General features: G+C 48.5%; 1 protein-coding gene across 5 annotated transcripts; it reads left to right on the top strand.

Annotated features, from left to right (window-relative positions):
- Positions 1 to 2,447: 2,447 nt before the first annotated feature.
- Positions 2,448 to 25,749, top strand: Ilkap (ILK associated serine/threonine phosphatase). Of its 5 annotated transcripts, XM_021247309.2 has the most exons (13): positions 2,527 to 2,599; positions 10,065 to 10,130; positions 10,233 to 10,279; positions 10,598 to 10,654; positions 12,713 to 12,832; positions 14,055 to 14,181; positions 15,692 to 15,798; positions 16,344 to 16,437; positions 16,892 to 16,979; positions 18,190 to 18,311; positions 23,245 to 23,364; positions 24,922 to 25,003; positions 25,502 to 25,749. In XM_021247309.2, the coding sequence occupies exons 3-13, from the start codon at positions 10,270 to 10,272 to the stop codon at positions 25,640 to 25,642; spliced, it is 1,068 nt and encodes a 355-aa protein (XP_021102968.1). In that variant the 5' UTR covers positions 2,527 to 2,599; positions 10,065 to 10,130; positions 10,233 to 10,269; the 3' UTR covers positions 25,643 to 25,749. The 5 variants fall into 5 exon arrangements, with proteins under 5 accessions (XP_004868460.1, XP_012922417.1, XP_087065674.1 ...); XM_004868403.3 differs by lacking the exon at positions 10,233 to 10,279 and having other exon boundaries at positions 2,448 to 2,599; XM_013066963.3 differs by lacking the exon at positions 10,233 to 10,279 and having other exon boundaries at positions 2,464 to 2,599; positions 10,065 to 10,153.
- Positions 25,750 to 25,858: the final 109 nt, after the last annotated feature.

Genomic DNA, 25,858 nt, shown 5'->3' with positions numbered 1-25,858 from the left:
TCCACTGGTGCAAAACAAATCACCACAAACTTACTGTCTTCATCTCCCAGTTTCCATGCTCTGAACCTTGAGGCACAACGGAGTCCTCCACAAGGCAGCAGTCAAGGGGCTGAATCAGGAGTCTCATCTACACTTTGATGGGAAGGAGCCACTTCCAGTCTCACGTAGTTGTTGGCGGAATTCCGTTCCCTGTAGGATCTTGGCTTGAAAACCTGTTTCAGTCAGGCATAGTGGTGTACACCTGGAATCTCAGCAGTAGAGAGCTTGAGGTAGGACAGGGTCATGAATTTGAGTTGGAGCCCAGCATGGGCTACATAACAAGGTTAACACCTTCCTGAACAATGTAGTGTGACCCTGTCTCAAAAAAAAAAAAAAAAAGGGGAGGGGGAGGAAAGGAAAGGGAAGGGGAAAGGCAAATTGGGTGTCAGCTGTAAGCTGTTTCTTTTTTGCGGCTGTTTCCACACTGCAGCCAACAACATGACAACTTGTTTCTTTAAAACCAGCAAGAGGGAGAGTCTCCTATAAGGGTGACTCTATCACAAATCTATGTAAAGGAATCACATACATCCTGGTGGTTTTGTTTTGTTTTTGCTGGATTCTATTGGCCAGAGAAAGTCACAAGTCCCACCCATATCCAAAAGAAGGGTACCATATGAGTTGAATAGTGTGACATGATGACCTTTGGATCCATCTTAGAGTCTGTCTTTCATGAAGGTGTTTGGAGTGGGAACAGAGGGAAATGTCAATCCTGGAAGAGGAACATGTTGCAAGGATGTGGGGTGGACAGAATGAATTCAGTTGGGAACATGATAAAGTACTTTTGAGTGATTTAGGAAATATCACATATACAGATCTGGAGGTGGCAGGAAACATAAATTAACAAATCATGATTCAGATGAGTGATAATTCAAGCCAGGTATGGATGAGATTACCAAGGGAGAGTGTGGAAGGAGGACTCAGGATCAAGTTTTAAAGAATTCCATCAATCAATAGCTAAGCAGTTCAGCCATAAAGGAGACGGAGATGGACCGGCCAAACAGGAATAAGACTAGGAAAGTGCTGTGTCCCACAGACTCAAAGAGGTCAAGTGAAATACCACTGGAATTCATACAAAATGATGACTGAACATGTCAGTTCCATGCCCTGTGAGTAGGAAGTCACTATTCATGGTGAGCTCGGCAAGTTGTTTTGGAGAAGAGATGGGGTGAAGCTAGGTTGAGGTGGGCTGAGTGGGAGAAAGGAATGGAAATGGAGACCGAATGCTGTTACTTCAGTATTTCTGCTGTCAGAGAAGCAGTTTCTCTGCCTTAGGTGAGAAGAGAGCAGCGATGGTTTTGAATAGCGGCGGGTGCACAGCCAGGCAGATGAGGGGAGGCTGGAGGAGCACCAGGAACACGGCCGGGTTACTCACTGCAATTGGATCAAGAGGGATGTTGGAAAGCTCTTGTAAAATTTGAGTCTGTGTCCATTTACTTTGGGGAAACGTTAAGGAAGTGGGGCTTTACTCTGGCTTGGATCTCAGGAAAAGGAGCTAACTCCACGACTGGATTTCTTTTTTTCTTTTTGGTACCGGAGATCGAACTAGGGACCTTGCGCTTGCGAGGCAGGCGCCGGAACCACTGAGGTAAAGCCTGGACCCACGATTGAATTTCTTGATAGAGAAATCTAGAAAGCATGGACACGACCCAAAGGCTAAACCTGTAATTGGTAAAGAAGCAGCGTTCACTTTTACTAGCCGAGATGGCAGGCGTCTGGTCATTTCTGTGGCTTAGAAATGTTGCGGTTTTTTGGTCTGTGTTCAGTATTTATGGCGTGGTCTTGCTTTCCGTCTTAATCCACATCACAGTCTGATATCGACATTGCAAGAAATAGTTTATGTTCAACAGGACACGCAGGCCTCGTTGGGGCCGGTCCGTGACTGCTCTTCCTCCTCCGCGGCTGCGTAGGGTCATTCAGTTGAGGCTTGATGGGTGCAGACAGGCCCAGGAGGCCTCCTCTGGCTCGTGCTCCTTACAGTGTTGGTGTTTCCGTCCCGATGCACAGGGCTGCTCCATCCTCGGTTTCTCAGTCTCCAAAGTGGTCAGAGGTCGAGGCATGTCGGGCAGTGCGAGAATACCAGACGCTCCCTAAAGCTTTCCTGCACGTCTTGGGTCGTTAGAGTTGCCCTCGGCCTTACCTACTTGCGCTCTGGGCTGGCCCTGTTGGCCGACAACAAAACGAAACCTGAACTCGCGTGTCCACGCCAAGGGGCCGCAGGCCTTCTCTCGCCCAAGGCTGAAGCACTGAGAGCCCGTGGGGACCTACCAAGCCCCAGGACGGCCTGCGCGGGAGGAGCTCGTCGAAGGCTCTGCGCGTGCGTCTCGCGCGCCCCGCCCCTTCCGCGCGCGGCACTCTGGGGCGGCCGGCCACGCCGCGAGCCTATTGGTGGCGTCCCGGGCCGGCCCGGTGACTGACGGCACCGCCGCGCCCGCCTCGCCGCCGCCGCCCGGGTGTGGAGCCCGGCCTCTCCTCGGGCCGCGCGTCCGTCGCCGCCCCGCTTGTGCCATGGACCTGTTCGGGGACCTGCCGGAGCCCGAGCGCTCGCCGAACGTGGCTGCCGGTAAGCGACGCGGGGAAGGAGGGAGGCAGGGCGGCGGCCTGAGGGAGCGGCGGGGCCTGCAGTGGCGCGCGCCCGGCGTCACGGAGCTCTTTCGCCTCCGCCATCTTCGCCGCGCAGGAAGGACGCGCCGCCGCGTCGCTCGCCCCGAACCCGCGGGCCCTGGGGCTTCGAGCTCGGGAGGCGGGCGTGGCCCTAGGCCTGCGTCTCCGGGCCCCAGGTTCCCCCAGGTCGCGGCGGTCTTGGCCCTAGGCCGGTGCGGGGCTCGGGCCTTGGAGAACCCGCGTCGCAAGCCCGCACTGCAGCTCTCGGGGTGGGGTCGCGCGGTGTGCCCGCCTGCAGGCGTCGTCCAGAGCCTCATTTGCACTCCAGGGGGGCGACTCGGTGGAGCTAAGTTCGCGTTCCCAGGCCCGCGCGGCCCCACGCCTTGGAATCCTTCGGGGCTGGGTTCCGACCCTGCGCCTCTAGCCCGGAAGATTGGGCTGGCCACTCGTGGGGTCTGGGGACAGCGCTGGGGTACGTGTGCAGCAAGGAGTCGGAGCGCGCAGCCTTTGCCTTCAGAGAGCTGAGTTCTGAGCGCTAGTGGTTATAATTAAAACTGGCAAGAGTTCATGACTGGGAATTGCCGAGCGCCCCAGGAGCGAGGCTGCAAGGCCAGCGAGAGAGATTGGGGAAAAGGGCAGGGTGCGTTTGGGCTTCTGAGATGGGGAGACCTGTCGTTTGCGTAGATCTGGGGGAAGAAACGTGGTGCTCCAGCCCGCCAGAGCTACGCGCAGTGGGCACTAGAGGGGCTTCGTCCGCAGGAAAGAGGCTCTGCCCTCCTCAGGGCCTGGATTCTAGCTTTTCACATAGCGCTGCCAGACTTCATTGGGCCATTTTGGAGTTCTATTCTTTTGCCCTTGTTCCCTTAATAGCACTGTTACTGTACTTTTCTCCGCTGACCAATCTGCTCGGACAGGAGCATTTAAGTAACTGTTGAGTCTGTGCACTTACTCGTTTCTAGAGAACTCTAAGTTACAGTTGTGGGTAAAAACTAGCTTTGTGCAGGCAGCCATTTGTCTCTTGGTGGGGTACAACTTCTGCCTGAATGTATTTTGGGGCAGAGTTTGGATTCACAGGGTTGACTGTAAACTGTCATTTTAGTCTGTGTTACTTTTTACCCAGAATTAATTTGGGTCTGCTCTCGGGGGTTGGCCCCTTACATCACACTGTACCTGAACAACTTGAACCCTTGGCTGAGTGGCCTTTTTTTTTTAAAGACAGAGTCTTGCCATGTAGTTCAGGCTGGACTCAAACTCACAGCGATCCTTCTGCCTCAGCCTCCTGAGTGCACCCGGCCTGAGTGTATTTTTATTTATTTTTCTGGTACCAGGGATCGAACTCAGGACCCTTCACTTGCAAGGCAGGCGCGGTGCCACGGAGCTAAATCCCTGGCCTCTGGGTGTATGGGGGGGGGTACTGGGGATCAAACTTGGATCCTCGTGCTTGTGAGGCAGGTGGTGCAACCACTGAGCTAAATCCTCGGCCCCCCTGAGTATATTTTTAAAGCAAAGAATCCATGCTTTGAGAATTTGTAGATGACAGGAAGCTGATGGGATAAGTACTGAAATGAGGGACAGAATTGGGGTCCAAAGTTGCCTTGACAGACAGTTAAAACCAACAAGATAAGATTTGACAGGTGTAGAAAATCATTAGAATGAGAATAGAATCAGATTTCACATTTTCTGAAAATACTGTCATTATTTACAGACCATACTTTGTTTCAGTAAATCATGTTGATGGCTAAAGTGCACCCTGGCCTTTCCCCATGATATGCAGGTGCCACAGATTTCTTAGGTGATTCAAGGAACCATACAAGACCTAGTCATTTTCACAGGCTCCAAAAAGAGGGGTTTGGGAAATGTAACTGTCTGGTTTAAGCCCATCTCTTCACTTACTTAACCCTGTGCCTTCAGTGACTGTTTCCCTCTTTGAGAAAGGGTGCTACCTCCTGTCATTCCCATGGTTAAAGAGAATTGAAAGTCCAAGCCCAGAATGGGCAACGTAGTGATTTAGCCAGGGCTTGTGTTGAAATAAAAAGTTTAAAGAGCTAAGGATGTACCTCAGCGTGAAGGGGTTCAATTCCTGTTATCACACACACACACACACACACACACACAATAAAAAAACTGACTTAGAAGTTGCTTCCAAAGTAGTCACTGGCTCCCAGTTTTATTTAGCTGCACCTGTACATGTAAAACTGATGTCACCCTGGGGGTGCAGCTCAGTGTAGAGGACATGCTTGTGGCCCTGGGTTCAACCCCAGCACACAAAATAAACAGAACTTGTGGTCAGCTGAATATTTTTGGCAGATCTCTGAAAATTTTCTTTTAAAAAGTTGGAGATAGGGCTGGGGATTTAGCTCAATGGTTTCACCTCCTGCTGTGCAAGCGCAAGGACCCGAGTTTAATCCCCAGTACCAAAAAAAAGTTGGAGATACAGTACAAGCATAAAGGCTGAGATATTAGAAGAAGCAAATTAATTGCAAAACTACAGGGTTAAGCAAGAAAAACCTCAAGTCATAAAAACTTGAATGAATTTGTAAAAATTTTAAATTTCATTGGACAAAGATACCACCAAGGCAAAAGACAGACTGAGAAAATAATTACAATACTCATTATTATGGGTTAATATACCTAATACGTTGAAAGTCTCACAAAATTAATAAGAAAAAGATAACCCATTAGAAAAATGCTCAAAAGATGTATCTTGACCAGAATTCAGCTTCTCTAGTCACTGAGGGAAAGAATGTCAAATCACTGACATGCCATATTTTTCCACCCATAGATTAGCAGAATTGGTGAAAGTACTGTATAGAAAAAGGAACTTTTCATAAAGTGTGTTGAGAGTGGAAGTTATCACAGCTTTGGGGGAACAAATTTTGGTTTCTGTGGAATTTAAATTGCTCATATCCTTTGACCAGCAGTCTGGCAGATTAAGAATATATGTAATTTTTTTTTTGTACCAGCCCCAAGAATATATGTGTAAAATTGTTTTTTGTGACATTATTTCTCACCCAAGGTGTTGGAAACACTCTGAATGCATCACTCTGAATACATCAATGAAGGACTCAGGCAAATGAGTGGAATAGTATGCAGCTGTCAGTGAATGAATCAGGGTCAGGTGCATTGGCCTAGAGCTTGGCCTGTTAAATGATGTGAATGAGCTGTGTGGAGTTTGTTTCTACCTTCTAAAAATTTTTATTTTTATTTTATTTTATTTTTTTGATACTAGGGATTGAACTCAGGACCTTGTGCTTGAAGGCAGACGGTGGAACCACTGAGTTAAATCCCCGCCCCTTTTAAGTTTTATTTTTATTTTTATTTTTCTACCTTCTAAAAATGAAAATGCATATACACATACATGTAAGCGTAAAGGAAAGTGGGAAGTATATACCAGTGTTGCTGTGGTAGGGGATCATGGTAGAGCAACCCTCATCTCCTGCCCTTTTTTTTTTTTTTTTTTTTTTGTAATGCTCTTGTGATGTTTAGGAAACATCTGTGTTACTTTTGTAGTTGAAAGAAAATTCAAGAATTAAAAACAATGTAGGCAAAATCTTTTACGATCTGTTATTTTTTTATACAGAGGAATCTTAGCCTGACTATGATTGACCCATGAGTATTTTTCTCATAAATTTATTGTACACTTAGCTTTAGAATGTGGACAACAACAACAAAAAATGAGGCAAGATTATAATGGAAAAACTTTTTCAGTCATGTTTCATTCTTTGTTAGGGTTCTATTTAGAACTGGATGGGCAACACTTTTGGGTCAAGGTCGTACTTATCCAATGATAACAACCCACATTACTTTGAACTTCTGTTTATTCATAATAGAACATAAGGGTTTGACTAATCAGAAGTTCCATTACAGGGCCAGGGATGTAGCTCAGTGGCATAACGCCTGCCTGGCAAGCTCGAGGTCCTGAGTTTGATCCCCGGTACCAAAAAAAAATTCTATTATATGAATAGGATCAGTCATCTAAAGGGTTTTTTGTTTTTTAAGAAGTGCAGTCGGGTGTGGTAGTTTGTGAGTGTAATCCCAGTAGTACTCTGGAAGGCAGAGGCAGGAGGATGGCAAGTTTAAGCCCAGCCTGGGTAATTTAGCAAGTCCCTGTCTCAAAATATAAAAAATGGGCTAGGGTAGCTCAGGCCCTGGGTTCCATCCCCAGTGCTGCTACCCCATCCCACAACATCCATATGCAGATGTGGTTTGATTGTTTGATGGTACAAAAGGTACTCCAGGGATCTCACAGAGCCTCTGGATTATCCCTGAAGGATTGTTGTGAGGGTGAGACGATGCGCTTTGTGAAGTTCCTAGAGAGATGCCGTTTGTAGTGCTCTTCTACTCGAAGGCACCTTTTCAGAGCATGGACTAGGAAGCCAGCCACCTGGGTTTGAATTCCCACTCCTCCTGGTCCATTAATCTTGGGCAGGTATTTGACCTCAGTTCCTCAGTAAATAATAACAGTGCCTACCTTGCTATTTTAAGTGTTAAATGCGTTAACATAGTATAATGCCTTACAAACAGTACCCATACCATTTTTCCAAGCCTTTCTCAGTTGTGGCCAGCAAAATGTACGGTAGCCTCTTTGTGTTCAGTTGCAGTCCCTCTTGTTGTATTCAAGAGTCAGAAAGAAGGTCAGGGCATTCTCTGGGGATGGTGCTAGTTTGGGGAACTATCTTAGTGCTGTAGTGAAAGGAAGGGCCCACTAAGCTGGAAATGGCCCACAAGAACTGAAAGGGTGTTTATTGCATGGGTAAAGAAGACTACTTCGTTGGACAGTGGCAGTGGCAGACTGTTTAGATGGGCTATTAATTCACAATGCCACAAGTGGAGAGAGAGGTTCATTGCTCTTCAGGCTGATGTCTTCCCTGTAACATACACTCCCTCTCCTAAGGTCCCTGTTTGCTGGCCCCACTGTATGATGTGGGGCTGTGCCGAGTCATCCCACACAGTTTTGGAGTCTAAGGAGAGTGGGTAGTTTGGTTGTAGGCCAGCATAGTTTGGAGTCACCTGGGAAGTGACTTGCTAGAATAGTAGATTTCTACAGGGGGGTTAATGTATTGAGGACATGGTACCTTTTAGTGTCCTGTGTCTTGAGTATAGTCAGCCCTCTGTATCTGCATGGATTCAACCAACTATGAATCGAAAATTTTAAAAATTTCATCTGTACTGAATAGGTGCAGACTTTTCTTTGATTATTCTTTCCTAAACAGTATTTCTAACAACTATATAGTGTTTACATTGTACTAGGTGTTACACAAACTGTAGAGGTGATTTAAAGTATACAGGAAGATGTTCCTAGGCAAATAAGGTCCCATTTCACATAAGGGACTTGAGCATTCTTGGATTTTGTTATCTGTGGGGAGTCCTGCAACCATTCTCTATCAGATACCAGGGAAGGACTTTACTTCACACTTCATAGGGTCTTTAGGTCACTTGTGAGAAAACTGAAAGTATTTGCAGTTCCTCTTATTCGTTTAGGGTGATTTTGGTGGTAATAGTTCTTTTGGGTTTTTTTTTGATACTGGGAATCAAAGTTGGGACCTTGAGCTTGTGAGGCAGGCAAAACACTGAGCTAAATCCCCGGCCCTGTTTAGGGTGATTTTAAGGTATTAAGATATATTTTTCCATTTATAATAAACCCATAAAGCTAAAGAGTTGCTTTTTGTTAACTCAGGAACTTCTTGTATATATAGTATTTAGGTACTCCTGGCCTAAATATCCCTCAATAAATTTCTTCCCTTGGAGTTTATTTATTTGGTGGGGGGGGTACCAGGGATCGAACTCGGGTCCTTGCATTTGACCAGCAGGTGGCGAAACCACTGAGCTAAATCCCCAGCCCTGGAGTTTATAATTTTTAATTTAAATTTTTTCTTTTTAAAAGAGAATTGCTGTCTGGCTTATTTCTGCACCAAGGCAAAAAGACAATATGGATGAACCTCTTTTAACATGTTCCGAATATGTGTTAAATTCAGTCACATCCATGACTGTCCCATTGGGCAGCTTGTATCACTGATGATACAAGTGGTACAGTCATGCATGGTATGTGTACCACTGGTTGTTCAGGGCACCCAGCAACAGGACATACAAATCACAGCCCTGTCATGAACATGTTAAAGGATATAAATTTGTTAAAGTGAATTTTTTTTTGGTACTGGGGATTGAACTCAGGACCTTGTGCTTGCAAGGGAGGCAGTGAAACCACTGAGCTAAATCCCCAGCCCCTAAGTGAATTGGTTTTTAAATGTGTATATTTTTATACTTAATCTCCAAGGAACGAGAAGTGGGACATGGCCTCTGTGTTTGGTCAGTGTATTGAACTTTGTAGGAGGTAAATGTACTGTATGGTACCTTCCCCTTATTGAGGGGGATATGTTCCAAGAACCAGGTAGATGCTTGAACCTCAGATAGTTATAAACTCTATATAGACTGTTTTCCTCTATACATATGTATCTATGACAGGTTTAAATTTGTAAATTAGATACAAAAGAGATTAAGAACAACAGGAATGAAAGAACAATTATAGCAATATATTGTAATGAAATTTTATACCCTGGGGACATTATTAAGGAAAATAAAGGTTATGTGAGCCAAGCAGTGAGATACTGGGACAGTGGACCTGACAACCAAGAGGGCTACTGAGTGACTGTGCCTCCCAAGTGATTAAGTGGCGGGTAGCACATACAGCAAGGATGCACTGGATGAAGGGATGAGTCACAACCCAGTCAGGATGGCCTGGAATGGCACGTGCTTTTGGCACACTACTCTGAGTGCTGTGCAGTTGGCAACAGGAAGTGTTTACTTCTGTACTTCTCCATTTAATATTTTTGGACTGCAGTTGACCTCAGGTGACAAACTGGAATGTTAGACCATGGGTAGAGGGAACCGCCCCACTTCCATCTTCAGTGCTTTGTTTCTCCTGTATTCCTCTGTGCCTTCTCATATGTTTAATAGCTTAAATAGAATTTTGGAGAAAAGCTAGAGAGTGAAGGAGTGGCAGTTAAATTTTATGTGGAAAAAAATAATGGGACATAGAAATTTAAGACATCTACTTTTGCAGCTTGTAAATCTTCAGATTTTTAGATAAAATGTTTCCCTGGCTGTCTCTTGAGGCCACATATCCTGACTGCCTGAAACTCCTATTAACAGGAAAGATATTTGTTTTCCTCAAAATACCCAGCAGATCTTACAAATGCCTGATGAGGCTTCATTCACTGCTTTTATGTTGATTATAACATTGGAAACAAAGGTCCATACAAAATAGCTATCTGGAAAGTACTTTTTAAAAATAAGTTTTGTCCAACAGGAAGGAATTTGAGTATAATAGCAAACTTGTCTCAAAGTGGAAAGCACTCTGTATTTCCCTCTGAAAGTCCATCCTGGCAGTGACCATCTGGTATCTAAGCAGGGTTTTTGTGTTTTAGGGAAAGAAGCTCAGAAAGGACCCCTGCTCTTTGATGGCCTCCCGCCGGCCGGCAGTACTGACTCAGGTACAGTCTTCAGGCTCTCCCAGGTGTGTGTCAACGTCTCTGCTCATCCTGGGATTGTAGTTGTCTCAAACTTTTTCCCTTTCCCCCATTTTCAACACACAGATGTTTTAGGTGTTGGACTGTCTTAAGTTTTGAATCCATGGCATCAGGTAAGGCAGAAAAATCTGTTAGTCACTAGCTCTGAGAAGTACTGCCTAAAAATGTTGAGCAGTTTTCTCTGGTTCATTTGAGAACTGATTTTACTAGCTGAAATAAAATTCAACTTTACAAAGCAGAATTTATTTCCTCTGAAGTGAAAGGACTTTAAAGTAGGTTCAAGATGTTACTGCAGTATGAGTTGCCACTGGATTGACGCAAGAGTTCTGAGTTTATTTCTATAACCTGCATAGGTGTCCTGGTGGGATGGATTCTGAAACATAAGCCTTAGGATTCTCCGTGGGCTCACTCAGTGTTCTGCTGTGTTTCAGGATCTGGGGGACCCTTGCTCTTCGATGATCTGCCTCCTGCAGGCAGTGGCGAGTCAGGTAAGAGGGAAACATATTCCAGGGTGCCAATGGAAATAACATACTTCCCTCTTGGGCAGAATTTATGTATAGCTTTTAACAGGATTTTGGAAACCTGAATAAACACCATCATGGGGAAGCAAAAATGTACATACTTCCATAGTATACCACTTTTTGATGATTATCTCTTTTTGTGTGTGTGATACTGGGGATCAAACTTAGGGGCACCCTACCATGGAGTTACATCACCAGCCCTTTTATTAATTTACTTTTTAAAGTTATGAGACAGGGTCTTGCAGAGTTGTCCAGATAAGATTTAAACTTATAATCCTCCTGCCTTACCCTCGCTCAGTGCTGGGGTTATGTGTGTGCACCATCATGCCCAGCTGTTAACTTCTTGGCTCTCAGCTTACTGGAACTGACTTTAAGGATGAAGAGTTCAGTAATTTACTCTGAACCTTGGCATTAATCTCTAATTTAGCTTACTTATTTTGCAATATTGAAGATTGAACCTAGGACCTTGAGCCTACTAGACAACTGCCATACCACTGAGCTACAGCCTCAGCCCTATTATGAACCTTTTTAAAAAATTTAGTCTCTTCCTCAGGTTTGCCTTGTTTTGTTCTTAACAGACCAAATGTATGAAGCCTATTAGCATAGTCTCTACCTGCTCCTGACAGTATCTTCTTTTTGTGTCCCTGTTGTGTAGAAGGGAAGAATGGAACACATGACCGCAGATTTATCATTCTGTCTCACTGGAGTTGCCCTTGTGAGGTGGTGGGGGCAGTGAGGTGCAGGTGGTCCTCTGCTCTGTGCACTTTTCTGGTATAAAACTTGCCTTTTGTTGTCAAATAGAGGATGTGCTGCTATTCCAACTAGCTTTTTTGTATTATTAATTACCATGAAATCAATTGGATCAGCCTAGAAAGATTATATTAGATACTCCCTGTATTTTAGAAAAAGTATTGCGATCACTTACCTAAGAATGTTCAAGTTCTCAGGGCCTTAGACTCATATCCAAAATTACAGCATGGTCTTCCCTCCCATTTAGCCTGAAACTTCCCAGCATAGACAGTGCTCTGCTCTGAGTTAAAGGTTCACCACTGCAAACAAGGCTCCTCATGGGTTTCACAAGGGAAATGAAGATTCAATTTAGTTATCTCTTAGTTATTTATAGGGAAAGAGACAATAAACCAGTAAACATGTAGAAGATTTACATACTACTGCTAACATGCTTAGGATTTGGGAGGTGCATATATACACACACACACATATACACAACCTTGCAGAAGGCTAGAATTCTGCTTAGGCAGGAGCCATTTATGAAAATTGACCATGTACTGGGTCCTAAAATAAGTTCCAGTAAACTTTATTTTTCCTTAGCATGGAAATGTCTGGAAAGAGTAGTTGAGTACATGGTGCTTTTATACTTCAGTGCAGAGAACATGTAGGCCCATTTGCTAGGACGGGGCTGCCATTTGTAGGCTATTTGGAGTACTTGTCCCCTTTGGGAGTACCTGTCCCCCCTGAGATAATAGTGTTTCCCCACAACCGAGCCCATAAGCACTGCAAGTACCCTGAGGTGTGACTTCGAGTACAGAGAGGGAGGAAGGCTGCAGGAGTCCAGGCTAGACTTGGGTAAAGCCTGCCTTTTATCTCATTTTGAGCCTTTTTGAACACTTGCTGCTTTTTTGAACTTGTACAAGGTATATCCATTTATTTACAGATTTTGGAAATGGTCCTGTTTATCAGTAAGAGTCTTTGGATGTTAAACATGTATATGTTACAGGCTAGAAGTATGTATGTAAATTTTTATATTTTTAAATTTGTAATTTTTTACTGAGAAGCCTGTTGTACAGGTATTTTCAGGGTCACTGTGACTCAGGACGTAGATGTTGCTGTGTTCTCTGACTGTAGGGCCCCAGGACTGCCCATGTCCTCCTCCCAAGTCTGCCTAACTGTTGTGTCTGCTGGTCCTTGCTTGAAGTGTTATCCATGTCTGGATGGAACTTAGTCTGGTAGTGACAGTTTCTGACAGTCAACAGTTGTATTTCTCTCTGGCTTTTCCTTTACTTCCAGATTCTCTTGCTGCATCAATTTCCCAGATGGTAAAGCATGAAGGGAAAGGAGCAAAGAGGAAAGCCTCCGAGGAAGAGAAGAATGGCAGTGAAGAGCTTGTGGAAAAGAAAGTTTGTAAAGGTTTTCAGACAGTTTGAAAACAAATGTATTAGACTTCATATTTTAAAACAACCCAGAGCAAAAATAATCTCAGCTTTGTAATTACACTTTTACATCTGAACCTAAGAAATGGGTAGTTTCCTTTTTGTGGACAGTGTCCAAGGCTGCCTTTGGTCTTTCTGCTGTGCCTTTTTTCATGCATGTCTGACCCTAACTTGGGACACTGCTTTGTTCCTTGAGGGTTATGAAGCACAGGAGTTTTTTCTCCGCTTTCTATAGGGAATGGCGAGTTTATTGACTGCTTAGTCTCTCTGTGACTCCCAGTCTTTGGTTACACCATGTTGATTAGCATCAACAGAAAAGAAATAGCTGTGGATTTTTGTTTCCCATATTGACTGCTTTGTCTTTTCTATAGATTACTTTACTGAGGGCTGTAGGAGTGCATGGGGAGGGGATGGAAGGATCCGCTTCTGTTGTGAAGATGTAGGTTTCACCTCAGCCTTTCCCACAGAACGGCTCTCTTGAGAGTTTTGTTTTATTACTTACATGGCTTCAGGTGTCAGAAAACGAACTTAAGCGGGCCTGGCCTGTAACACATTCCCACCAACTTGGACCACTGGTGATATGTGCCTGACTGTCTCATCGGGTGCCTGATCTGGTCCCACTGATGGCACAAGCATTTGTATACGACCCTGTCATGAACATATTAAGTGTAACCTGGTTCTGTGCCTACATTAGACTCCTTTCTTTTCTTCCTCAGTTGAAGTAAAAGCAACTCCCTTAACCATTTGCTGACATTTCACCAGCCTTGAGCATGAAAATACATGTTTTCAGGGTCCCTAACATGACATTTGGGACAAACTCTTTTCTAAATGCAAGAGCTTTTCTGGCACCATTAAATTATCACCTGACTGGATTTTCATGGGCCCTTCCCCCCTGACTGAGCCAGGCACGTCTGCCCAGCCCCGGTGCTCTGATGCTGTCATCCTCAGGCAGAGGCCTTCTGTGCGCACTGGCTGTTCTCCCTGTCTGCCCCCGTCAGCCTGCCCAACAGAGCTCTGATGACGGTCACAGACTCACAGCTGGGGACGTGCCTTGAGAGGTTCTGCTTGTCTGTTTGCACTGCACCATTAGGAGGTCGCTGAGTAGAGTAAAGCAGCGCTGTTCCTCTCTTTTGCTCTGGGATTAGGGCTTCCGGAGGCAGGGCACAGTTTTGTATTGGCTTTTTGTTTTCTTTTCCTAGGCTCTTCGATGATCTTTGGTCTGAAAGGCTATGTGGCTGAGCGGAAGGGTGAGAGGGAGGAGATGCAGGATGCCCACGTCATCCTGAATGACATCACTGAGGAGTGCAAGCCCCCTTCGTCCCTCATGTGAGTGTCCAGCTCCAGCGAAACTAGTGAACATTAAACTGTTCTGAGTGACACCTTGGACTGAGTTCCTTCTGTATCAGTGGTTCTCAGCTGGGGCTGTTTTTTGTCCCCCCAGGAGACATTTGTCAGTGTCTGAGGAGATTCTTGTCACAGTTGGGGGAGGAGGCTGCTGGTGGCACCTGAGCATCTGACAGGCCAGGGGCAGTCCTGAAATGTCAGTGTCTGCTGACTGCCATGGGGCAGGAATGGGGCAGCCTCTGGTAGTCTTCTTAATCTGGGTCCTGGAAAGTAGTGCCGGGAGCCATTAATTAAAGTCTGACTGGCACGAGGGAAAGTGATTTAGGCAGCCAAAGCCCGGAAGGGACAAAAAGTCTCAAATGGTATTGAGGAGAAACACAGTTAGCAGTTTTCTACAGCTGTGCCAACTGAAATGAAATGCTTTGAGAAGCCTAAGGCCCAGAGAAAAAAACCAGAAGGTAGGACATGAAGTGGCTGCTAACACACTCCATTGTACATCACAGTAATGTATATTGTGTAGTCACATCTACATATGTATAGTTTCCATGATCTGGAATTACATGTATACTACGTGTTACATGGCACCAGTTGGTTGTTGTCCTACTGCATGCCAGTGCATTCTGTCCAGTAGCTGAGAGGCGGTTGTAAAGAAGAGGGGGCCATGCTGCTGCTGAGCAGTTGGTCATGGGCAGAGGTGATGCATGCACACCCACCCGCATGGCTGCCCCGACTGTGGGGGATATAGGGGCCTTGGAGAGCCCCGGGAATCACTGAGAGCCCAGGAAAGCACATCCTTTGAGGGAGCACAAGTCACACTTTACCAGCACTGCAGCCCCGGAAAACAGCAGGCTGTAGGTGACAGAGCTGAGCTGTAAACCAGGTGAGGGTGGTTTTCTTGTGGCTCATGATGTCCTGTACTGAAAGGGAATTCCAAAAAGTTTAAGAGAAGAGTGGCTCTGCAGAGTAAATGTCCTTTCTCCTAGCCATTCTGTGTTCTTTTCTCCTTGAAACCGTTTTCTTACTGCTTTTTACCCCATACACGTAGATATTCTGGCAAAACATGAAAGGGGTATAGGAATAAAACTGGTAAGATAGGCTTTAAGAATTAGATGTTAATCAAAATTTAGTTGATCTTTTAAAGCCACTTTTGGCTGTCATGGATCAGTGACTGTGGTAATGTTTAAAGCTAAGTAAGTCTGATTGAAATAGGAAAAGGTTCTGACTTTGATTTCACCCTCAGTGAAAAGTCCGAGCAACAGGTCTCTGGGTCTTTGGAAACAGCTTTGGGCTTTTAGCCTCTTAACGTGCTGTGAGAGTTACATTTCTTTCAGTTAGTAGTCCAGCTTTTTCCCATGGTGACAGGTGACTGGTGTCTTAGCAGTGTGACCCCTGTCTTACTCAGTTCCTTATCTGAGATGAGCTTTTAAAAGCTTTATGAAGAAGCGTGATCTTTGCTGTGAGAATTTCATTGATTCTCAGTTAATTCTTCCAGTACTCGGGTGTCATATTTTGCTGTTTTTGATGGACATGGAGGAATTCGAGCTTCCAAATTTGCTGCACAGAATTTGCATCAGAACTTGATCAGGAAGTTCCCTAAAGGTGAGACTGAGAACTAAATCAGCTAATGCTTGTTTGAGGCTTGCATGGACATGTGTCTTGCTTGGGGAGGAGTCACTGATGAGTTTTGTCAGCGCTGGGGGTCAACACACGGTTGTGCTACCACTGAGCTGCATCCAGCAGAGCCTTGCTGAGCTGCCAGGCTGGCCTTGTATTCACAAGCCTCCTGCCTCAGCCTCGGAGCAGCTGGAGTTACAGGCATGCGTGCCACTGTGCCCAGCTATTGGAGTGGAGTGGCAGGCAGGGTGGCCTGAGGCTGAGGGTGTGGCTGTGCTTTGTGGTCCAAGTGGCGCTTCTCAGATCTCCTGTGACTTGTCCAGGGTGCAGTGAGTGTCTTGCCTGCTCTGCTGCTGGGGAAGCTAGTAAATCCAATCCACATGGTACAGCCTTACAGGTGAAGGAATAGATTGTTCTTGGTCATGCATAGAAGTCAGCTGATTCTGATGTGCAGGAGTGCAGGACGTAAGTGACGTGGGAGGGCAGTCTTCCCTCCTTGAGAGACTGTGTTCTTTGGCCCTCTGTAATAGGAGATGTGGTCAGTGTAGAGAAAACCGTGAAGAGATGCCTTTTGGACACTTTCAAGCATACTGACGAGGAGTTCCTTAAACAGGCTTCGAGCCAGTAAGTATAATTGTGCAGCAGTCTCCTGACCACAGTTCCAGTCTTCGGGGCAAGGCTTACTGGTAACACTCCCTGTGTGAGCAGTGCCTGCCATCCGGTAAGCTCTGAAGGGAGAGTCCAGCCTGCTGTGCATCGCTGCTGACACAGTGCCTGGCGTAAGGTACTGGACTTCAAGTCCAAGCTGGATTGGCCCCTTTGGTTTGGGCCTTGTACACATTGTGGCAGCAGCCTGAGTCAGAGCCAGGAAGCAGAGAGAGAGAGCCAGCAGGTCCCCGGCCCCCTGGAGGGAATGCCTGCAGTGACCTGGGCCTCCCTCGGGTCGCACTGCCCCATAGCACACCCTGGGGACCAAGCCTTTAACTCGGGTGCCACAGCTGTACCCAGATTCACTGTGAGTGTCAGGGAAGCACCTGTGTGGGAGTAGTGGTGGTGATCGCATTTCTGGTCTCTCCAGGAAGCCTGCCTGGAAGGATGGGTCCACTGCCACCTGTGTCCTGGCTGTGGACAACACCCTGTACATCGCCAACCTCGGAGACAGTCGGGTATGTGGCTCTGGGCGACACTCACCCTGGTGACTACATGTTTGTGGGGACCTAAGTGGGATTAGGGCTTGTCGAGGCCAGTGGGGCCTTCTGGTGGGGTGGGGTAGGGTAGGGGCGCTCTGCATAGTCTGGCTCTGGGGCGAGGGGAGCCGCAGCCATGCTGCAGGCAGTGTGTTCTGGGGAGGCTGTGCTCTGTAACAGTGCTGCTTTCTTTTCCCTGTGTGTGTGCAGTGTGCGTGCGTGCATGCGTGCGTGTGTGTGTGTGGTCCTGTGGTCTTGTGGTCCTGTGGTCCTGTGGCTTGGAATTTAATCAGTATTCAAGTAGCTGAGAATACTGGTTTCTGTGAGCCCCCCCAGGTGGTATTGAGTGAGAAGTATTAACGCCTACCTCTCCAAATCATTATGATTTCAAAATAACTTGAAAGTTGTAGCTAGCAAAGTACCAGTAAGGCTCTACTCAGCCACCAAGCCCAGGCCACCAGGGCCAACAGAGAGCCCAGAGCAGCTTTCTTGGTGGTGCTGGTGGAGGGCAGTGCTGGCCCCAGGCCTCCCTGGTGGACTCCATGGTGTTCAGTGGCATTGTCATCCTGCCAGTCTGCTCCTTCAGCCACACAGTCCCTGCCCACACTTCTGACCTGCACCCCTGTAAGGGGTCTATTTATTCATCCCCGAGTCAATGGTCCCTAGGGTGCAGCAGGGAGCACGACAGACCCTCCTGCTGGGGTCTGTGTCCTGGGACCCTCTGTCCTCTGGTGGACTGACTCTTGGACATGGGTGTTTAGACCAAGTGACTCCACACCCAGCGCCTGCACACGCACACACAGGTGTGGAACCAGGGCAGTATGAATTCTGGCCCGTGTCCTCTGTGACACTGCACAGTGAACCTGCTGGTGGTAAGAACATAGAGGTTCAGGCGCCTGCCCTCATGTTTGCCTCTTGGACATGCAGCCTCGTGCCTGCCTTTCATGTCACAGCCGTGACAGCCATGGTGAGCACTGGCTGTGATCATCCAGTGTGCACCAGAATCCAGACTGAGACAGGGTTGCTCACCCAGCCTGAGGTTCTGCGACTGCTGTTTGACACTCTTTTGATGCAGGATTCTCTGAACTTCTGTCAGCAGGCGACTGACTCCATTGTTAACCTCTTGGAGCTGGTAACTTTAGATCTTGCTCATTGCATTTCATGACTGTTACAATATCCATCTTCCCAGGCAATCCTGTGTCGTTATAATGAGGAGAGCCAGAAACATGCGGCCTTAAGCCTCAGCAAAGAGCATAATCCAACCCAGTATGAAGAACGAATGAGAATACAGAAGGCTGGAGGAAATGTCAGGTAACCAAAGGACTGATGATGGGCTAGGGAAGGGAAGGGGCTGCTGGCTGTGGAAGTGGCCCTGAGACCTTCCAGGAGTAGAACCTCCTGTGTCACAGTCTTGAGCATGACAAGACCCCGTCTCCGGTCTAGCACTGTGACATCCATGGGTGACTGTGGTAGGCCTTCATTTATATCCAAGTGGAAGCAGTGTGCACACAGGAAACACGCCTCCTTACATTTACCAAAAGATGGACCCTGCCTCCAACTAATGCTCATCACTTGCAACATTTTCTCTGTACCTGGGAATCTTCTTAAACATTGCCAGTTGTTACACCAAGTGAGTTAACGGTTTTAGGTGAGTTCCCCAGAGAGGAAAACCTAAAGTACTCAACGTGGTGATTTCAGAGCTGGGTGAGGCGGGGTGAGCCTGTGGTCCCCAGTGCTTGGGATGCTGCAGCAGGGATCCGGAGATAGGGACCCCATCACAAAAACAGAATTTTGGAGTGTGCTGACACCTCTGGGCCCTCGGGAACAGTTTCCCTGCCACAGAGGACCGTGCCACCAAGTTCTGCCTTTAGTCTCTGAATCTTCGAAGACCACGTGTCTGCTCTGATTTGCCCCTGCCATCTCTCCAGGAGCTAAGTGAGAGCTTTTGTCTTATTTAAGAGAATTCTGCTTCACGGGCATTGCATGATGAATTTGACCAGAAGTATTTCCTGGCTTGTCGCACAGTGTGACCACTGAGGTTTGTCTTCTGTTGGAGAGAGAAGTAACCTGTGAGCATGAAGCTAACTGCAGTGGATTGTCCGTGCACATCCTTAGGGACATCTGTTACTGCAGCAGATTTGAATTTAGCCAGTGGTATAGGGATGCCCTTGGAGAGGAGTCCGTCCTCTTGGAGTTTGTTTAAAACCCCTGTCTTAGAAAAGTTGATTTTGATCACATTGGCTTCAGTTTCCCTGAGCAGTGATAGTGTCCTCCTAGTCCTGGTTTCAGGCCATGAGCTCTGCCATCATGACTACTCCCCTGTGGACCACTGCCTGTGAGCAGTGTTCAGGTGCCTGAGCGGTCTCGCCTGACAACCCCCATGCCAAGAAGCTGGGTAGGGGCCAGGGACCTGCTGTGGCTCTCTGTGTCTGAGCAGTAGAGAGCCCTGCTGCGACCTGCTCTCACCTGAGGCCAGGGTGCCCCCCCACACACACTTTTTGTTAAGATATTCAAACATGGTACAAAACTTTAGGATAGTAAAGCAAATTTCATTTCACTGTCTACTACCTAGATTCAGCAGTTAACATTTTACATGTCTGCTGTGTGGGGGCAGGGGGCGGGGGGTTGGGATTTGAAAGTTACTTGTGGACACAGTGGTTTAACTCCTAAGTACTTAGACACACATCTCCTGAAGGCAAGGACGTCTGGACATATCAGCGACCACCTTCACAGCTGAGGGTAATACTAGGTTACAGTAGGTTGTCTAAACCCTTTCTATATCACATTTCCCCAGTTGGCCTGACTATCCTCGTTTCAGACTGGATTCTAAGCAGTATGCACATTTACTTTGCACTTGAATGTCTTACTAGGCTCTGGACCATATTAGTGTAGGCCAGCAATTACACCTGTTTTAAATTGGCCTGTTTCTTCATTGTATAATTTTAAAATATTTTCTGTAAACCGGAAGTTGGATATAAAGTCTTTTTTAGGTTCAGGTGAACTGCTTGTACTGTGTTGTGGGGTGCCCTACAATGTCAGCTCCCCACCTCGGCAGGCCTGTCCCACCCATGAGTGCCAGAAGCCGCGCGCCTGGCTATGGTACTGCCAGCCAGAGGGCTCTGGTTCCCTGTGTCATCAGCAGACTGTGTGGACCCCGTCATCCTTTCACCTGACAGCCTTGGTGTCCTTTAATGTCCCTGAGTCCTCATTTCATCAGGGATGCAGAAGTGATGGTCCTGCCCTGCAGTCCCTCCCACTGTCAGCAGGCCCTCTGACAGAAAGGCACTGCCTCCACAGCAGGGCTGATGCAGTTTCTCCTGCAGAGTAGAGTGAACATTGAAGCTTCCCTTCATTACCTGCTTGCAGAGTGACTGATCTCAGCGGGGCCGTGTCCACTCCCAGGCCTCTGGTGTCCTCGCCTGTGGGTCTCGGTGTGCTCATGTGCTCTCTGGCATAGAGGCATGCGTTTTGCTATTCTGTTGTCTTGGGCACAGCCATGGGCGCTGTTTCAGGCTGGCTCCTGTGTCCTTTTCACACATTTGTCTTGGTCTTTTAGGAGCCAGAATCCACATGCTGGGGATGCTCATTTCAGCAGAGGGTCATTAATTCTGAGTCAGTTCAAGGACAGAGCTAGGAGACACAATATATTTAAAATGATAAGTTTGCACTGCTATTTGTTAGTATTACATGATTTTTCCCTCTTCATATTTATACCTCTTTTCTCTTATGCTGAAAATCTTGGTTCCTGATAACATTACCCTATTTGCTAAAAGAGCTTCAGAATCACCAGTATTAATGAGGCTCAGGTACTTCCTGTTGTTGCTTCCTGTCCGTGGAACGAACCTCACTAAAGAGTTACTATCAGGGTACCGTGTGCCAGGTAGTCATTATCGCCACTATGGTTTCAGTACCTTGGCTGTTACCATTAGTTTTAGTTTGTGTTCACCTGGGGGCTCTTTTTTCCTTTATAAATTGTGTGAGAAAGTTGGAATTTCTGTGCACTACTGGCAGGAATATAAAATGTTGCAGGCATGTGGAAAGCAGCATAGCAGTTCCTCAGAAATTAAACAATAGATATGGAGGCAGGAGAATCACAATTTTAGGCCAACCTGGGCAATTTAGCGACACCCTATCTCCAAGTAAAATGGGGTTGGGGCTGTCACTCAGCAGAAGAGCTGGCCTGGCATACATGAGGTCTTGGGTTCATTCCCACAACCACAGATGCACAAGAAACAGAACTGCCATACACCCCAGCACTTCATGTCTGGGTGTATACCGTAAGAACTGAAGACAGAGGCAGCTGTGTGTACACCTGCGTTCACAGCACCCGCGCCCACCACAGCCACCAGTGGGAAGCAGCCCACGTGGCGCTGCAGACACGACTACAGGTCTGACAGGACGGAGAGTGCCACCAGCACATGCCACAGCAGGGGTGACTCCTAGAGTGGAAGGGTGGTTGTTGGGCAGAGAGGGGTAGGGTCAGTGCTTAGTGTCAGGGGACAGCTTCAGCTTCGAGAGGGGAGGTGGTTGTGGAAGGTAGTGGTAGTGATGGCTGCACAACAGTGTGATGTGCTTCATGCCACCAGACGGCACTTCAGAGGGTGAACTTTGTTACGTGTATTTTACTGCATTAAAAAATCGAGAACTCCCTGCCACCTGATTTAGAGTATAAAGAGATATTTAGAGATGTCTTGCTTTTGTCGCTGTCCCTTTCACTCTTTGCTGTTTTGTTTCTGGTGTTTCTCAGAAAAATAAGCAAATCTGCACTAGTATTCTTATTTCTCCTACTTTCTTACACAGAACAAGGTTGTGCCACAGGGCATTCATTGCACCAAGAAGCATCTGAACAGGTGGGGAAAAGCTTGCAGGTAGCATCTAGACTTAGACATGTCTGTGCTGTGCCCAGAACTGGGCCAGGCACTATCTCCCGAACCATGCTGGAGTGGGTCCTTGACTGGGCATGGTGTTTCCCATTCCTCAGGTGGCTGGCAGCTGGCCCCTCTGCTGCCCAGTCTCAGCTTCCCATCTTGGGTAGGCCCGGTGGTGACTTGCTGTGTCCCAGGCTGACCATGCCAGGGATGCTGAGGTCAGGGCCACTCCAGTGGTCCTCAGCAGCCAAGTTAGCCTGCAGCCCACAAGAAGAGGCCATCTCGGTTCGGTCTCTGCTCTCTGTTTCTGAAGGGAGGCCTGGGACTGTGTTGGGCAGCGTGTCCACTGACAGGAACGTGCTACTCTGGTTGAGCGGAGAATGGAATGGAAAGAAATAAAGCAGCAAAGCCTGCAAGCATGTCGGGGCAGGAGGCCCAGCCTTGGGAGGTCTGGAACTCAGGGACAGGCAGATTGGCCTGGCAGGTTGAACCTGGGTCCAAATACCACTTCCAGTAAGCCTTGGAGTCCTAGGGGGACGCGTGGAGAGGAAGGAGGGAGAGTGAATTTTCAGCAGTTGGTTAAGCGGGGGGGCTATTGTGAAACCAGATCCTGTTGTGCCCAGAATGCACACATGCAGGAACAGGTGTGTGGGGAGTGCAGTGGCATCCCGGCGATAGCAGGTGGGAAACAGGAGGGCCCCTGGGCCCTGGGGCTATGACCAAGCGAGCCGTCGTACTGTCTTGACCCCTCAGCAGAAGGCCACAGCATGGGCTTTCTATGCCCTCTCCTGGGTCTGGTCTGCTCTGCTGAGCTGACCAGCACACGCCACATGTCCCCCGCAGGGTGTCACGGGTCAGGCAGGAGCGGGCTGCTGGCCATGTCATTACCAAGATGGTTTCTGAGATGACAGGGGCTTCTCCTGGGCCCCAGCTCTGCCAGCCGTCAAGGTCTCCTGTTTGTCCGGGTTGGGAGCATAGGACTTTGACCCTGAGGACTGTGTTCAGCACTCAGAAGGAAAGGTGGCGACCACTGCTAGCCAGCAGTTGGCAATACCTTGGTCTTCTGGGGCATCTCTCGCACAAGAGCCAGCTGATGGGATGGGTGTGTGACTGGGGGGCCCCTGTGTTGGGTTTTCCCAGTTCTCAGACTCCACGGGGTGCATGAGGCACGGGCAAAGCTGAACCACACAGAGGCCAGCTTAGGAAGTGTATGGAGTTGGAGGACTGTTAGTGGCTGGGTCTCTGTGCTGTTTGACATAGAGAAGTATCAGTGCTGGTTAGTAACGTGAGGTCCCGTCTAGATCGTCCACTCACCTCTTTTCTGCCTTTAGGCAGATGTCAGGTGGCATCTGAAAATGTTTTTCCCCTCCTTTTAGGGATGGGCGTGTCTTGGGCGTGCTGGAGGTGTCGCGCTCCATTGGGGACGGGCAGTACAAGCGCTGTGGGGTTACATCCGTGCCTGATATCCGACGCTGCCAGCTGACCCCCAATGACAGGTAAATCGCCTTCCCGAGGGCATGGTATGCACACATGTGGTTGTTTCCAGTTGGTGTCCAGCCTTGGTTGGGGGAGGAGTGTGTGGGGGCTGCAGCAGTATCAGCACTGCCCTGGGCCCTGGGGTTCAGAAATAGTGCGGTTAGTGCTTGGGGATGAGGCTTGCAGTCAGTGGGGTGTGTGGAGGCTGTGGCCATGGGGCAAGGGGTGTTCCTGTTGGAGAAAGTGACGCTGGTGTTGGAGTGACAGTATGAAAGCATAGCCAGGCAGGTGCCAGTAATGACAGCAAGGGACTTGGAGGACACGGAGAGGGTTGGAAAATGAAGCAGGGTGTTTTGGGGACAGACTGCAGGGCCCTCAGTTCTGCAGAGCCGTTTGAATTTTAGATCCTAACTGGTGGAGAATTGGGAGGCTTCAGGCGGGGCCTGGCAAGGAGGATTGAGAGAGACTCACTGTGTAGGGGCCTCTCTTCCCTGTGCCAGCACGGCATGGCCTCCCTGAGAGCAACCCTCAGCAGAGGTCGGATCACAGTGCCAGGGAGCCTGGCGGGACTGGCACGGCAGCCAGTGGGGTGGGGGCGGAGGAAAGCTCAGGAGAACGGGACTCGGGTGAGCTGCAGAGCCAGCGGGAGAGTGGGCAGCCACTGTGGCTGGACACAGCCTGGCCCCTGCTCCCAGGGCTGTAGAGGAAGAGAGCCAGCCCTTCACATTGCCTTCATGAGCCCCAGGCCAGGCCTGGCTGCTTCACACGCTCTGCCTTTGCAGCTTCCCTTCCTGTGTGGTGACTACGCTCTGTGCTTCATTTTGGGTCTGAGCTGGCACACTGCAAGGGGCAGGAGCCAGCTGGGCCTTGTCCCCACCCTGTCCCAAGTGTAGACCATGTGCTGAGAACACACTGGCTAAGGAGGAAGGAGACGGGCACGCCAGTGCAGGAAGACAGCCAGCCACCCAGAGCTGTGCCAGGGGAACAAGGGCAGCCATGCAGAAGCTGTGGTGCTCAAGGCCTCTGCCAGCGTTCTAGGGGAGAGTGGGTCTGGAAAGGGAGAGCCAGGGTGTTCTTTTCAGACCAGAAAAACTGGGGTCCCCCTGGGGTCTTGGACTTCAGGTGTAAAGCACCCAGCCCTAAGGCTGCTTCACTTGGGCCTGAACTTATGTCAGCTTCTTATCCCAAAGAGACAGCACCGGGCTGTGGCAATGGACCCAGGGTTCATCCCTGCCCCTGGCTCTGTCTAAAGCAGTGCAGCACTAGCTGTTTGTGGCTGTGTTTGTGGGTGGAGACAACGGGAGGCCCACTTTTGATGTGTAAAACTATTTTTGTTTTTTGGTTTTTTTGGTACCAGGGATCAAATTCCGGTCCTTGCACTTGGGCGGCAGGCGGCAAAATCCACTGAGCTAAATCGCCGGCCCCCATAGAACTATTTTTAAATAGCGCTGATCTCGTAAAAAATCTTAAAAATTATTAGCCACTGAGGAGACAGGTATTTACCCCTGCATCTGGGGCATTTTGTTCTTACAGAGTTTGCTGCTAAAACTCGGTTATGTTTCTTCCTGGTGTGGTAGGTTTATTTTGCTGGCCTGTGATGGGCTCTTCAAGGTCTTTACCCCAGAAGAAGCCGTGAACTTCATCTTGTCCTGCCTGGAGGTGAGGAATAGTACGAGAGGGTGGCAGAAGTCCCAGACCCGTGTCCTCCATTCAGGGCTGCCCCCGGTTCCTTTCCGATCCCCAGGGGACTCAGGTCACTTTGTCCTGCTGGCCCCCTGAGGAAGAGCAAATTGTCCCCTGGCTGCTGTGTGATAAGGAGAGTGACAAGGAGCCTTTTGGGTCAGCTTTCCCATTGCTGGGACACAATTCCTGACAGCCCCGGCTTGAAGGGGGAGAAGTTTGATTTGGCTCACATGTCAGTCTCCAGTCCGTGGTCAGCTGGCTCCAAGGCAGCAACATTGCGGCAGAAGGACAGGGTAGGCAAAGGAAGCAGAGCTTAGGAAGAGCTAGCCACCTCCTGAGGCAGTGCCCCAGTGACCTGCCTCCCGAAGCCGAGCCCTCCTGATAGCACGTGTGCCGTGGCCATCAGTGGGTCAATCCGGTGGTGAGTCATGAAGCTGATCACCTGTCTGCTCGGGCCCCTTTACTTTCTGGTAGGATGAGAAGATCCAGACGAGGGAAGGGAAGCCCGCTGTAGACGCCCGCTATGAAGCTGCGTGCAACAGGCTGGCCAACAAGGCAGTGCAGCGGGGCTCGGCAGACAACGTCACCGTGATGGTGGTGCGGATAGGGCCCTGAGGCGCACGCAGCCGGACTGGCAAGTTCACTCTGTGTGCCCAGGCTGCGTGTTCTGTGCGCTCCTGTGGGGCTCCCATGGCTGTAAATAAAGGTTTCTTTCTTTTTTCCCCTCGTCTTTGCAGTTCCCTTATTCCACTGAGCAGTCGGCCCCTTTGGAGGCTGAATGTGTGTCTGCTCCAGAATGCGCTCCGGCTCTGTGCCTGTCAGAACCCCGTG

This window comes from Heterocephalus glaber, unplaced genomic scaffold (genome assembly GCF_053883595.1).
Source record: "Heterocephalus glaber isolate CG9 unplaced genomic scaffold, H.glaber_assembly_v1.0 deba00001004, whole genome shotgun sequence".
Classification (NCBI taxonomy): domain Eukaryota; kingdom Metazoa; phylum Chordata; class Mammalia; order Rodentia; family Bathyergidae; genus Heterocephalus; species Heterocephalus glaber.
This window is presented reverse-complemented; position numbering and strand designations above follow the sequence as displayed.